General features: G+C 41.4%; 1 protein-coding gene across 14 annotated transcripts in view; it reads left to right on the forward strand.

Annotated features, from left to right (window-relative positions):
- ubr4 (ubiquitin protein ligase E3 component n-recognin 4) overlaps positions 1–12,885 on the forward strand; it is a 50,196-nt gene that overhangs the window by 28,987 nt on the left and 8,324 nt on the right. For 7 of the 14 annotated variants that reach the window (XM_046395668.1, XM_046395672.1, XM_046395673.1 and 4 more), the window contains 32 exons: positions 59–190; positions 411–532; positions 756–867; positions 1,089–1,219; positions 1,458–1,635; positions 1,942–2,046; positions 2,511–2,666; positions 3,120–3,288; positions 3,539–3,743; positions 3,823–3,951; positions 4,214–4,423; positions 4,524–4,673; positions 4,776–5,003; positions 5,278–5,356; positions 5,469–5,705; positions 5,863–6,031; positions 6,274–6,418; positions 6,723–6,808; positions 6,909–6,996; positions 7,507–7,700; positions 7,834–8,073; positions 8,182–8,320; positions 8,543–8,668; positions 8,953–9,081; positions 9,172–9,521; positions 10,227–10,317; positions 10,499–10,583; positions 10,849–10,976; positions 11,315–11,444; positions 11,546–11,706; positions 11,843–11,952; positions 12,208–12,349. In XM_046395668.1, the coding sequence (XP_046251624.1) occupies positions 59–190; positions 411–532; positions 756–867; positions 1,089–1,219; positions 1,458–1,635; positions 1,942–2,046; positions 2,511–2,666; positions 3,120–3,288; positions 3,539–3,743; positions 3,823–3,951; positions 4,214–4,423; positions 4,524–4,673; positions 4,776–5,003; positions 5,278–5,356; positions 5,469–5,705; positions 5,863–6,031; positions 6,274–6,418; positions 6,723–6,808; positions 6,909–6,996; positions 7,507–7,700; positions 7,834–8,073; positions 8,182–8,320; positions 8,543–8,668; positions 8,953–9,081; positions 9,172–9,521; positions 10,227–10,317; positions 10,499–10,583; positions 10,849–10,976; positions 11,315–11,444; positions 11,546–11,706; positions 11,843–11,952; positions 12,208–12,349 (4,856 nt within the window). The remainder of the gene's footprint in view (positions 1–58; positions 191–410; positions 533–755; positions 868–1,088; positions 1,220–1,457; positions 1,636–1,941; positions 2,047–2,510; positions 2,667–3,119; positions 3,289–3,538; positions 3,744–3,822; positions 3,952–4,213; positions 4,424–4,523; positions 4,674–4,775; positions 5,004–5,277; positions 5,357–5,468; positions 5,706–5,862; positions 6,032–6,273; positions 6,419–6,722; positions 6,809–6,908; positions 6,997–7,506; positions 7,701–7,833; positions 8,074–8,181; positions 8,321–8,542; positions 8,669–8,952; positions 9,082–9,171; positions 9,522–10,226; positions 10,318–10,498; positions 10,584–10,848; positions 10,977–11,314; positions 11,445–11,545; positions 11,707–11,842; positions 11,953–12,207; positions 12,350–12,885) is intronic. The other 7 variants (XM_046395670.1, XM_046395674.1, XM_046395678.1 and 4 more) reach the window with 3 other exon arrangements.

Consider the following 12,885-nt stretch of genomic DNA (forward strand, 5'->3'; position numbering starts at 1 on the left):
AGGCCAAATAACTGAAAAGTTGCTAAGAAGACTTGCTCATGTTCTCGTCTTAACCCAGAAATGACGGAGGATGGGCAAAAACATGTGGATGGTGAAAGCTGCAATTTCATCACACAGCTGATGAATAACTTCTGGAAACTCCATTCTCTTAAACCAAAGAACGCCTTTCTTGCTCCTGCTTGTCTGCCTGGTAAGTTGAAACTTTTGGACCGCAAAAGTACTCTGCAAGTAAAAATGTGTCAAAAAGTAATCGACTCATGAACACAACTGTCACTGTCATCAGCTCACATTCAGATGCTATGTAGAACATTTGCACATAATGTATACTCTACTGAAGTGCTAATGTGATTTCTGTATGTGTGATTGAAAACAGTGAATGAGAATGTGTTTCTTGCTTGCCCCTTCTAAAGGCCTAACTCATGTAGAAGCAACAGTGAATGCCTTGGTGGACATCATCCATGCTTACTGCACATGTGAACTGGATTACATCAATGTAGCCTCCAAAATCTACATGCAAATGTTATTGTGCCCGGTAAGTATATTACCTATGTTGTTATGCCTTTGCTGTTTCCATGTAACATTGTAAATCTTGTCAACACATAGACTTATGTAAGGATATGCAAAGCCATTTTTCATCAGGAATTTGAGGAATCAGGAAATTATTTGGCATAATCATATCTCAGAATTAGCATAGGAACTGTTAACACAGTGGGACTGTCATCAGATAACTGTTCTGTTTTTTGTGCAAATTTCAGGACACAGCTGTGAGCTTTGCTTGTAAGCAGGCTCTCATAAGAGTACTTCGACCAAGAAACAAACGACGACATGTGACCCTTCCCTCCCCCCCGCGGTCCAACACACCAATGGGTAAGTTCAACAGGCATACAAAGCTGTGAGTGAATGTTCATCAGGAGTTGATTTTGTGGAGTTTAGGTATAAAAATGCATATATTTTTTTTATAGTTTACTTTAGCAAGGTAGGAGGACGGTTCCAGTTTTTCAGAGAACGATTTAAAACTTCTGTCAAGGCTCCTGTCACCATGCATAGATTCTGTTGTCCAAAACTCACTGGGTGATTTCCTTTATCAGGGGACAAGGATGATGATGATGACGATGATGCCGATGACAAAATGCAGTCTTCAGTCCTGACTGGAGGAGAGGAAGGTAGACAGGAGAGTCAGGAGCAGGGTGAAGTGGACCATGGTGACTTTGAGATGGTGGTGAGTAAAGATGGACAATTAAGTGTGGCTGATGTTTGACAGTACTAATCCACTCTTCACATTGTTAGAGGAAACTGGCACAGAAATACTAAATAATTTGAAGTGCACAATGATAGTAACCTTATTTTTATTTCCCTGGCATATGAGTTCAGCTTGAGATGTGGCTCTAGATACAAAGGGTTTTTTTTTATCGTAAGATGCAGTTTGAAAAACACCTTTGTTTTTCTCTTTTCTCCAGTCAGAGTCCATGGTCCTGGAAACTGCAGAGAATGTCAACAATGGAAATCCATCTCCACTGGAGGCTCTGCTGGCTGGAGCTGAGGGTTTCCCTCCCATGCTTGACATCCCTCCTGATGCAGACGATGAAACTATGGTAGAGCTGGCTATCGCTCTCAGCCTTCAGCAGGATCAACAAGGTAGCCAGAAAATAGAAAAAATAGGAAACCGTAATTCTGTGGTAGCCATGTCCAACTCTCCTCCATGTGTGTTGAATCAGTTATTGAAGTGCTGCCACAGCAAAATAGAAGGCACAGCTTTGAATATGAATTGTTTACCTGGGATAGCGTAATGTTTTTCCTTTATTTTTCAACCATTTTTATTATTTGGTTATTGTAAACCTCAAATTATTTACCATTTCTTTATCATACTAAGCATCATTTATTTTCAGATCAGTGTTTGGGTGAGTGCTGCTAACGTGCTATACATATTTTTGACATTTTTAGGCAGTAGCAGCAGTGCACTTGGACTTCAGAGCCTTGGCCTGTCTGGCCAGGCCCCAAGCTCCTCTTCACTGGATGCTGGGACCCTTTCAGACACCACTGCATCAGGTAACAAGACCAGCTTCGTGGTGGCGTGTGATGAGCAGGAAGCTACGTTTTTATATCTGGTCACAGATCTAGGTTCTATATAAGTTCATCATGGCTTGTAAATCCTTCAGAAAAGGATAAAAAGGACTGTTAGTTCCAGTATTTAATTATAGTTGCCAAAATCCCACAGCATGTGTTGTGACCACTGGTAATATTCTGCATTGAAGCTCACAATGTAATCAGTAACACATCATGGGGTTTTAGTTCTGTATTTTGACATTCAAGTACTTTTTTATCCTCTTCTCAGTCTGTAGTAGGTAGTAATTATATATGATAATACCCACAACATGGTCAATACACACGTGTATTAGTGGCAGGTTGAAGTGTGTTGAATTTACTGCATGATTTATTGCATTATTGGTGCAAAAGTATGAAGTAAAATTTTGTATCCTGGCCAGATGACCGTGGTGTATTTACTGTTACAGCTATTGCTATGATTTCAGCCCCGGCATCAGATGATGAGGGCAGCACAGCTGCTACTGATGGCTCTACACTGCGGACCTCCCCAGCTGAGCATGGCGGCAGCGTGGGCTCAGAGAGTGGGGGTTCTGCAATCGACTCCGTAGCCGGGGAGCACAGTGGTGGGTGATTCAGATAAACAACAGTGACTCTGAATGCAGTCAAATGCAAGATAATGTATTTGTTGTGCCAGCCTGATTGGTAAAACTTAATGTGTACATCAGTTTGTATTTGTCTTGACAGACTGATTTTCCATCACATTTATGGGCATTAAACCTTACTCTGTCTTTTTAAATCTTTTTATCCATTATCATACCAATTGAAAAAATCAGATAAAACTCACTTGCAACCTTCTTCTCAGAAGCACTGTTTTACATTGCAAATAATCATACACGGCACCTTGCCTGTGTTTGAAGTCAAACTAAGATTATTGTAATTTGTCATGTTACTTATTAGTCTTCCATATTTGTAATTTTTAGGTGTTAATCATTTTGAAAAAAATCTCAATTCTTACTTATAGCATATTTTCAGTTTATTTAGTTCCATTGCAATTGTGCATGCGTGTGTGTCGACAGTGTCAGGACGCAGCAGTGCATATGGGGACACAGCAGTGGAGGGCCACCCTGCGGGTCCAGGTAGCATCAGCTCCAGCACTGGAGCCATCAGCACCACCACAGCCCAGCAGGAAGGCGAAGGCTCAGAGGGAGAAGGAGAGACTGAGGGAGACATCCACACAAGCAACCGGTGAGACTTCCTGTATACGACGCAAGAGTTTAGATTACGTAGGATGCTTCGAGCTTAAGCTCTGCTGAAAGCTAATACATGCCCATTAAGACACCATATCTTACCTATCCATGCCCTCTACCCTTACCATCGGTAGGAAAAAAAAACATGAGTAAATGTACTTCTGGAGAGCAGTACCACATACAGCCAAGTAAGGCCAGCCCAGTTGTAGAAGTGAAGTAATGCTTATTTTTATTCTGTTTCTTTTCAGGCTACACATGGTGCGTCTTATGCTACTTGAGCGATTGCTTCAGCATCTTTCTCAGCTCCACAACGTAGGTGGAGTCCAAGCCATCCCTTATATGCAGGTTATTCTCATGTTGACCTCTGACCTGGATGGTGAGGATGAAAAGGACAAAGGTGCCTTGGATGAACTGCTAGCACAGCTCATTGCTGAACTTGGAATGCACAAGAAGGTAACCACAGTCTCATGTGATGGTTCAGGCTTAAATTATCATTGTTTTAATTTTACATTGTTTTTGTTTTTTAAAAAAGTGTTATTCTCTGCAGGACGTGACCAAGAAGAATGAACGTAGTTCCATCAACGAAGTTCACTTGGTCATCATGAGACTACTCAGCGTTTTCATGTCTCGAACCAAGTCTGGCTCCAAATCCTCTTCCGAGGTACTTTTTTTTTTCCCTTCTCACTGAATTCACTAAAGGCAGTCAGTTAAATGTCTGTTGATTACAGTAATGTGAACAGCAAGTACATAACACAAGTCAGATATAATAGTTTGTTCAAAGCAACCTCAAAGCACCCACAGAAGTTATTAACAGTATAGACACACAATTTTCTGTGACTGAATTTTTTAATTTTACATCATTGTGGGTATTCCAAACGTGTAGATGTACTACATGCCAAGTGCACCCTCTTTTTCTCTTTCAGTCATCCTCGCTTATCTCGAATGCCACAGCGACTGCCTTGCTTAGCCTGGGTGCTATTGACTACTGTCTTCATGTGCTCAAATCACTCCTGGAGTTCTGGAAGAGCCAGCAGGGTGAAGAAGAGCCTGTGGCTACCAGCCAGCTCCTCCGCCCACACACAGCCTCCTCTCCCCCAGATATGAGCCCTTTCTTCCTGCGACAATATGTCAAGGTATGAGATAATGGAAAATATTTTTATCTTTCAAATGTGAAAAAGTGATTTTTGTTCAAGGAATGTTCATGTGAATTTACTGTGTTGCTACTCCCATTAGGGACATGCTGCTGATGTGTTTGAAGCCTACTCTCAGCTGCTGACTGAAATGGTGCTCCGGCTGCCGTATCAGATCAAGAAGATTGCTGACACCAACCCACGCATCCCACCTCCGGTCTTTGACCACTCTTGGTTCTATTATCTTTCTGAAGTAAGCAATTGAGTGTTAACTTTTTTGATTTTTCCTTTTTGAGCTCTGTCTACACAAAAGGCATGAATACAGTCCCTTAATTCTGTCTCCATTTTCTCCCAGTATTTAATGATTCAGCAGACACCATTCGTCAGGAGGCAAGTTAGAAAGCTGCTGCTGTTTATCTGCGGCTCAAAGGAAAAATATCGTCAGCTGCGGGATCTGCACACTCTTGACTCCCATGTGCGCAGCATCAAGAAGCTCCTGGAGGAGCAGGGCATCTTCCTCCGGGGTGGTGTGGTCACGGCGACGTCTGGCTCAGCTCTTCAGTATGACACACTCATCAATCTCGTGAGTGTCCTCTTAATCACTGAGATTATTCATACAGATCTTCTTTTATATGCTGTGTTGTAACCTCACTGTTTCATACGTTTTGGGTTTTTTTGTTTGTTTGTTTTTTGCCTTAGTAAGTGTATTCCGTGCATATGCCTGTTCCACATCCCCCATTTGCCAGAATTCTTTTAATATTGTATTTTTTGCTCTCTGATACTGCTTTCAGCTGCTTTAAGGGTTGAGCTTTTTGTAACTAAGTGTAATTAATTGTAACTTGCTTCTCTTAATGCAGATGGAACATCTGAAAGCTTGTGCTGAAATTGCCACTCAAAGGACAATCAACTGGCAGAAGTTCTGCATGAAGGATGACTGTAAGTAGATTCAGTGAGCTTTTGTAATTGGAAACAGGGTCAGTTTAAGGTCAGTTGTGTTAACATTGTCTTTCCATTTTGCCTTCTCGGTTTCTCTTCTTTCTCTGTCCAGCTGTGCTGTACTTCCTTCTCCAGGTCAGCTTCCTTGTGGATGAAGGTGTTTCTCCAGTACTTCTGCAGCTGCTATCCTGTGCCCTGTGTGGCAGTAAGGTGCTGGCCAGCTCCTCGTCTTCATCATTCTCAGGCGGAGGCTCTAGCAGTGCTGGACAGACAGGAGCTTCTCAGTCCACTCAGAGCAAATCTTCCAGTAAAAAGAGCAAAAAAGAAGACAAGGAGAAAGACAAAGAGGGTGAGTGAACAATATGAAATTTGTCATACATGACAATTCTTGTGAAAATGGCACACATGCTGGAATCGATCCTAAAGAACCTGAACAGGTATCAGTATCAAAAATGGAGAAGATGGTAGTTTCCTAACTGTGTTGTATCTTTGTTGACTGATCACAGGTGATGGAGTTGGCAGTCAGGAGGATCAGCTGTGTATGGCTTTGGTCAGTCAGCTTAACAAGTTTGCAGACAAGGAGACCCTCATCCAGTTCTTGCGTTGCTTCTTGCTGGAATCAAACTCATCTGCTGTGCGCTGGCAAGCCCACTGCTTGGCACTTCATATCTACAGGTACTGTAAACATTTTACACATTCAGGCTTACACATTAAGTTTAGTTTAGGCCCTAACTCAAATCCAAAGCAATCCTATTAATAACAGTTTCTTAAAGGAAATAGAATGCTTTAATTGCTTTTTAGACAAGACTGATGAACAAAAATTGGAAAGAATGTGGGAATGAAAATGTAAATGGACTAGTGAAACATAAATAAATTCTTAAATGGTAAAATTCCCCTGTTGGCTTGTGAATCACCAGGAACTCCAGTAAATCTCAGCAAGAGCTGCTGCTGGAACTGACTTGGGCCATCTGGCCTGAGCTGCCTGCATATGGCCGCAAAGCTGCCCAGTTTGTTGACCTTCTTGGATACTTCTCACTCAAAACTCCTCAAACAGAAAAAAAGGTTTGTTTGAAGGCCTTACTATTTAGTGATTATTATGAAATTGTGGTATTATTGCCTTATATTGATATAAGCTCATAAATATCTGACTCTGGAACTAAGTTTCTTTCTGTTGGTGCTCAGCAAAGTATTTATGTGCCTTGTCTTGTCCTTGTTTTTGCATGGCTGTGTAGTTTTTGCCTCTTTATTCAAATAACCATGTCCATAATGTATTGCTCAAAGCAGAAAATAGCAGTTACAGTGACAATTCTGCAAATCTGTTGTAATTGTTTTAATTGTTTCATTAATTGTTTCATTTCTGTTCCAGTTGAAGGAGTATTCCCAGAAAGCTGTGGAGATACTGAGGGCACAGAACCATATTCTGACAAATCATCCGAACTCCAACATCTACAAGTATGTCTGTTGTCATGTCATCTTGCAGCAAGGAGAATGCAATTTGAAGTAGTTAACATCTTCTACATAAAATGTAATGATATGATATTTTCTGCTGCAGCACTCTGTCTGGTTTAGTGGAGTTTGATGGATTTTATCTGGAGAGTGACCCCTGCTTGGTGTGCAACAATCCAGAAGTCCCCTTCTCAGTATGTGTAACACAGCTTCACTTAATGACACAATCTGTAAAAGTTTTGCATTGATAAAGGATGATAAGATAAACCTTTCTTAGTCCTGAAGTGGAAAAATTATATAGTATAGCAAATTAAGCTACAAATAGGAGGATATTTGAATTCTTTTTTTTTTTTGTAATAAATTTACTGTACAAAAACACACAATAATTACAGTACTGCACAGTTATTTACATTATCAGTGGTAAGAAGTTATTACTGTTCTACCTTGGAGGTTGGGGGTTATTGCATAATGAGTTACTAGTTAGACAATGGTTTATTTGTGATTTGAACAACTAATGCAAAGTGCGACAAGCTTGGGATGCCTATCTATATATTTATACTGCTGTTATATGTAATTAAAGCTAGGGAAGTATTGTGCATATGCAGATGCAACAAGAAAAAGTCTTATGAACATTTCCAAGATGGTTTTTGTAAGGGCTTACAGGCATAAACAACAATTTAAACATTGTCTTCTTTGTCCTCCAGAATATAAAGCTGTCATCGATCAAAGTGGACACTCGGTACACCACCACACAGCAAGTTGTCAAGCTTATTGGCAGCCACACCATCAGCAAAGTCACAGTGAAGATTGGTGACCTCAAACGAACAAAAATGGTCCGCACCATAAACCTTTACTACAACAACAGGACAGTACAGGCTATCGTGGAGCTGAAAAACAAGTATGGTTCTTTTTTCACTACTTGTGTTCATAATGTTACATTCCAGTGTTATGACTTACAAAGATTACATGGGTCCTTGCAACACTCATTCGCTTGACAGTGTTAATAACGTAACTACACTGTTTCTTTATAGGCCTGCTCGTTGGCACAAAGCCAAGAAAGTTCAGCTGACCCCAGGTCAAACAGAGGTGAAGATTGATCTTCCTTTACCCATCGTCGCATCCAATCTGATGATCGAGTTTTCCGATTTCTACGAGAACTACCAGGCCTCCACTGAGACCCTGCAGTGTCCCCGTTGCAGTGCCTCAGTCCCTGCCAACCCTGGGGTGTGTGGCAACTGTGGTGAGAATGTGTATCAGTGCCACAAGTGCAGGTGAGCAACAAGTTTCCTCTGCAGGTCTGAAGAGATTGGGAAAAATATGGAAATGTTTGGAGACCTTGAAGTTGATTATATTTTGAATTGATGATTGTGTTCTGTTAGGTCAATCAACTATGATGAAAAAGATCCCTTCCTGTGCAATGCCTGTGGCTTCTGCAAATATGCCAGATTTGACTTCATGCTATATGCTAAACCATGCTGTGCTGTGGATCCAATTGAAAATGAGGAAGACAGGAAAAAAGTAAGCTGTCACTTTTTGAAAAAATATATGTGAACAAAGTCAAAAGGAGGGGGGTTGCCATTCCAAAAAAAATCTTGCATAACAAATATTTTAAACTAAATATGTATTTTTTTTCTTTGCTTGTTTGTTTGCGAAGGAAAGCAGATGAATGAAGTGATTTTCTCTGAATGAAGTCTCTATCTCTACCTCCATCTTCACTCTTTATGTATTTTTTTTCTGCAGGCAGTGACCAATATCAATACCTTGCTGGACAAAGCTGACAGAGTCTACCACCAGCTGATGGGCCACCGGCCCCAGCTGGAGAGTCTCTTGTCGAAAGTGAACGAAGCTGCTCCAGAAAAACCACAGGTCAGTCGAATGTTATTTAATTTAATCTTTCCAAAATAATTTTTTCAGCAAAAGTGAAATCCTAGAAAGACTTTGACAGCAGGGGATTAACATTAGTTAAATGGCATTAATATCATGTCTTTCTCATAAAATCCCTCTAGCAGTACAGCCAAAGGTATCACTGTAGTTAATTTATATAGTATTAGTATTTTTGCTGAGAGGTATTTTCTTTTTCCTTTGAAATGTTGGTTCATCCTGTTTTTGTCTCATGATATCATTTTTTTCTTTTCTTTTCTTGCCTCCAGGATGACACTGGAGCGGGGGCAGCACTTGGCACATCCTCGGCTAATGTGAACAGATACATTCAGCAGCTTGCTCAAGAGTACAGTGGAGACTGCAAGACATCATTTGATGAACTATCCAAGATTATACAGGTTCGAGAGGATAATTTCTAAAGTGATGTCATTTAGTTTTTTTATGGTCCCCGCTCTCTCATAACTCTGGCTATTGCTTTTTGTTTACAGAAAGTGCTTGCATCTCGTAAAGAGCTCCTGGAGTATGATCTACAGCAGAGAGAGGCTGCCACCAAGTCATCCCGCAGCAGCAGCAGCCACCAGCCCACCTTCACTGCCAGTCAGTATCGCGCCCTGTCTGTGCTAGGATGTGGCCACACCTCCTCAACCAAGTGCTATGGCTGTGCCTCAGCTGTCACGGGGCACTGTATCACACTGCTCCGGGCACTGGCCACTAACCCAGCCCTTCGGCAGATCCTTGTCCTCCAAGGTCTCATCCGGGAGCTGTTTGAGTATAACTTGCGGCGAGGTACAGCAACCATGAGGGAGGACGTGCGCCAGCTGGTCTGTCTCCTCACCAGGTATCTCCCTCCCCTATGTTGTAGCTAAGTAGAACAGATGAGTAACCTGGATAGATTTCCATAAAGGATTGAGGTGGTGTACTCGGTAAACAAATCAGGATTACACCTTTGCAGGATCAACCTGAAGGACCTCTTAGACCCTGCATAGTCTTGTCTCTTCAGTGTGTTTATTTCACATTGCAAAAGTTGACTTTTACAGGACCTTTGCTTGCGATTCAACTGTCTAACATGAGGTGAACTAGTTCTCAAGAAGCGATTCCGAAAGATGACCCTCTAGAGACTTCTGCTATTCTCATTAGAGATGATGGGTTTAAGCTCCGTCACGTGTTCAGCCAGCCCTTTTTCAGATTCGATGGGGTATTCTGTGGAGTTGGAAGGGCAGGACACCAAGGGGAGAGCAGGGTAGTTGTGGACAGAATAGATGGATGATATTTGTTCTACTGCTGTGTATGTTTCTATGAAGGAAGAGCAATGAGGAAATGCTGTGCAGAGGTTCCCACTAATTATGTTTTCTATCTTGTTTCGCTCCCTCAGGGCTCATTGTTTCACTGCATAACACCCATACACTAATGCCTCATAAGATTTTGGAATGAAGGCATATGCTGCACATCCTCTTATACTTAGCTGTGTGCATATACAGCGTTGTATTGCGGTGGTAATTAAGTATCATTCTGACTATAGTTTTGTTGTATTTTTCTGATTCAGAGATCATCCAGAGGCCACTCAGCAGATGAATGACCTCATTATCGCCAAGGTGTCTGCTGCCCTCAAAGGCCATTGGGCCAATCCTGACTTGGTATGTCATCTTACTTATGCTACTGGAAGCTGGAAGAAGCATTGAGAAAAATCTGAAGAAATATCTATTTATTGTTGAAAAATCAGATTTTTATTTAAACAGTAGAGCTCCAGCATTGAGCTGCATAACTTTATTGAGTTCCATTTTTGATATCAGCATGACATTTTTGTTCTCTCATCAGGTTAGTAATCTGCAGTATGAAATGCTGCTGCTGACAGACTCCATTTCAAAAGAGGGCGGATGCTGGGAATTACGGTTGCGTTGTGGTAAGCCTGACTTCTTCATATCCTCTTATCCATTCTCAAGATGGTTTATTGTTTGTTTGTTTTTTTCTCCAACTAGTTTTTGAGTATCAGTCCGAGGAGATTAGTGTGATGGGGAGTAGCTCATGCTTTCATCCGATGTGTTCCTCTGTGTACAATATTGTTGTAGATAATAAACGTTATGACGAATTCGGAGTACATTTTATGCATAGACCTTGAGAGCTGAGAAGCAATTCAGCCTTTTTTGTTTTGTTTTTGTCCTTTTTAGCCCTCAGTCTGTTCCTCATGTCGGTGAATATAAAGACACCTGTTGTAGTGGAGAACATCACTCTCATGTGCCTGAGAATCCTGCAAAAGCTGATCAAGCCCCCTGCTCCCACCAGCAAGAAGAACAAGGTAAATACACTGTACCAACTGCTCTTGTGGTTTTTATTTGCCTTTAAGAGGGTTGTAGGTGGCATTGATGTTGTGTAATTTTCAAGACATGTCAGGTGAGGAACTTAAGATGACCCAGCAGTTATTTCGGTCAAACAAAGAAAACGAGTCCATCAAGTTAGCTGTAGTCTAGAAAAATAACTAAATGCCTTTTTATTTGATAAAGTAGAAAAATAATTACATGTGCTTTATTTCATTTAATTTAAAATGTGAGAATCATATATGCAAATGCCTGTCAGTTTCCACATGGTTGTATCATGTTCCCTTACTCAACGGTGTGTGTTTGCTTTTGCTTATAGGATGCTGCCATTGAGTCCCTGACAACAGTCAGGCCCTACAGTAATGAAATCCATGCCCAAGCCCAACTCTGGCTCAAGAAAGACCCCAAAGCATCTTACGAGGCCTGGAAAAAATGTCTCCCTGCAAGAGGTAAGTACTCTGTCTCAACAGGTATACTAGATATGTTTGTTTGCTAGTTTTTCCTCAAGATGATGAGCATTTCACTGTTGAATTTACCTGTTTAACCAAAGGCCAGGAGGCTGCGCCAAAGCCTCAAGGGAAGGCTGAGTTGCGAAGGCAGTACCTGTTAGAGAAGTATGTGTGGAAGTGGAAGCAATTCATGAGGTCCAGAAAAGGTGAAGGCCTCTTCCCTCGCCTGCTTAAACTGAGCCACAACAACTGGCTGCGGCAGGTACAAAAACCAAAACCTTTATTTAAAATATAATTTGTTGCAAGTTATCATTAGTGCTGTGCTTGTTGTCCTTAGTATTCTCATTAGTGTCAGAAACCACATTGGAAGCTTATCACTGAAGTTATATTTGTTGCAGGTCCTTTTCACACCTGCCACTCAGGCAGCCAGACAGGCAGCTTGTACCATTGTGGAGGCTCTAACCACAATCCCCAGCCGGAAGCAACAAGTCCTGGACCTGCTCACCAGGTATGAGCTTCAGACAGAAAGCCATCAAGTCAAACAAGCATCACACAATGCAGTATTAGCAATCCATGAACTATTATTAGATTACTGCAAGATTTTCTCAATTATAAATTTTCCTCTGTTTTTATATACAGTATGTTAATGTACATATATCCTGTATATTTTCTTGGTAAATGTGTAACCAATAACAGAAAATCTAGAAAAGGAAAATGTTGGGTGGTTGACTGAGTCTGAAATCTAACTGTATGTGTCTGACAGTTATCTGGATGAGTTGAGTGTGGCTGGAGAGTGTGCTGTGGAGTACTTGGGGCTGTACCAGAAGCTGATCAAGCCAACTCATTGGAAGGTTTACCTGGCAGCTCGTGGAGTCCTACCCTACATTGGTAACCTGATCACCAAGGTAAATTCAAAAGAATTTTACAATTAAACCAGTCCTCCTCAAACAGTGATGCCCGGGGGGGCGCGTGTGACCCTGGGGAACATGCTTTTTTTTTTGCCGTACTAGAATAAAGTGTAATTGCACATCCACTACAGTAGTTGGCGGTGGCGCTCTCATTGTCAGAGTGTGCGCAGGGAGTATTAGCTCTAAGGTGTAGGGTTTTTTTTTTTGCACCGAGCAGACGATATGAAGTGCAGTAAACGAACCCTTAAGAGACAACATGAAGAAATTTTTAACAGGGATGAAAAGAAAGGCGGAGAGAGACGAAGATAATGAGACAAAAGTAACTCAAGGAAATATGACGAAGCGCTGATGTAGCGCTTGGCTTCACTGTGACTACAGTGGGAGACGAGGCAAGACCGGTGTGTTTACTGTGTCTAAAAATGCTGGCAGCGGACAGCATTAAGCCAAATAAATTAAGGTGCCATTTGAAGACATTACATCCCAATCATGCTGATAAGCCGCTGGAGTTTTTTCAGCGAAAACGTTCCAAATAT

The sequence above is a fragment of the Scatophagus argus genome, chromosome 8 (assembly GCF_020382885.2).
Source record: "Scatophagus argus isolate fScaArg1 chromosome 8, fScaArg1.pri, whole genome shotgun sequence".
NCBI lineage: Eukaryota > Metazoa > Chordata > Actinopteri > Scatophagidae > Scatophagus > Scatophagus argus.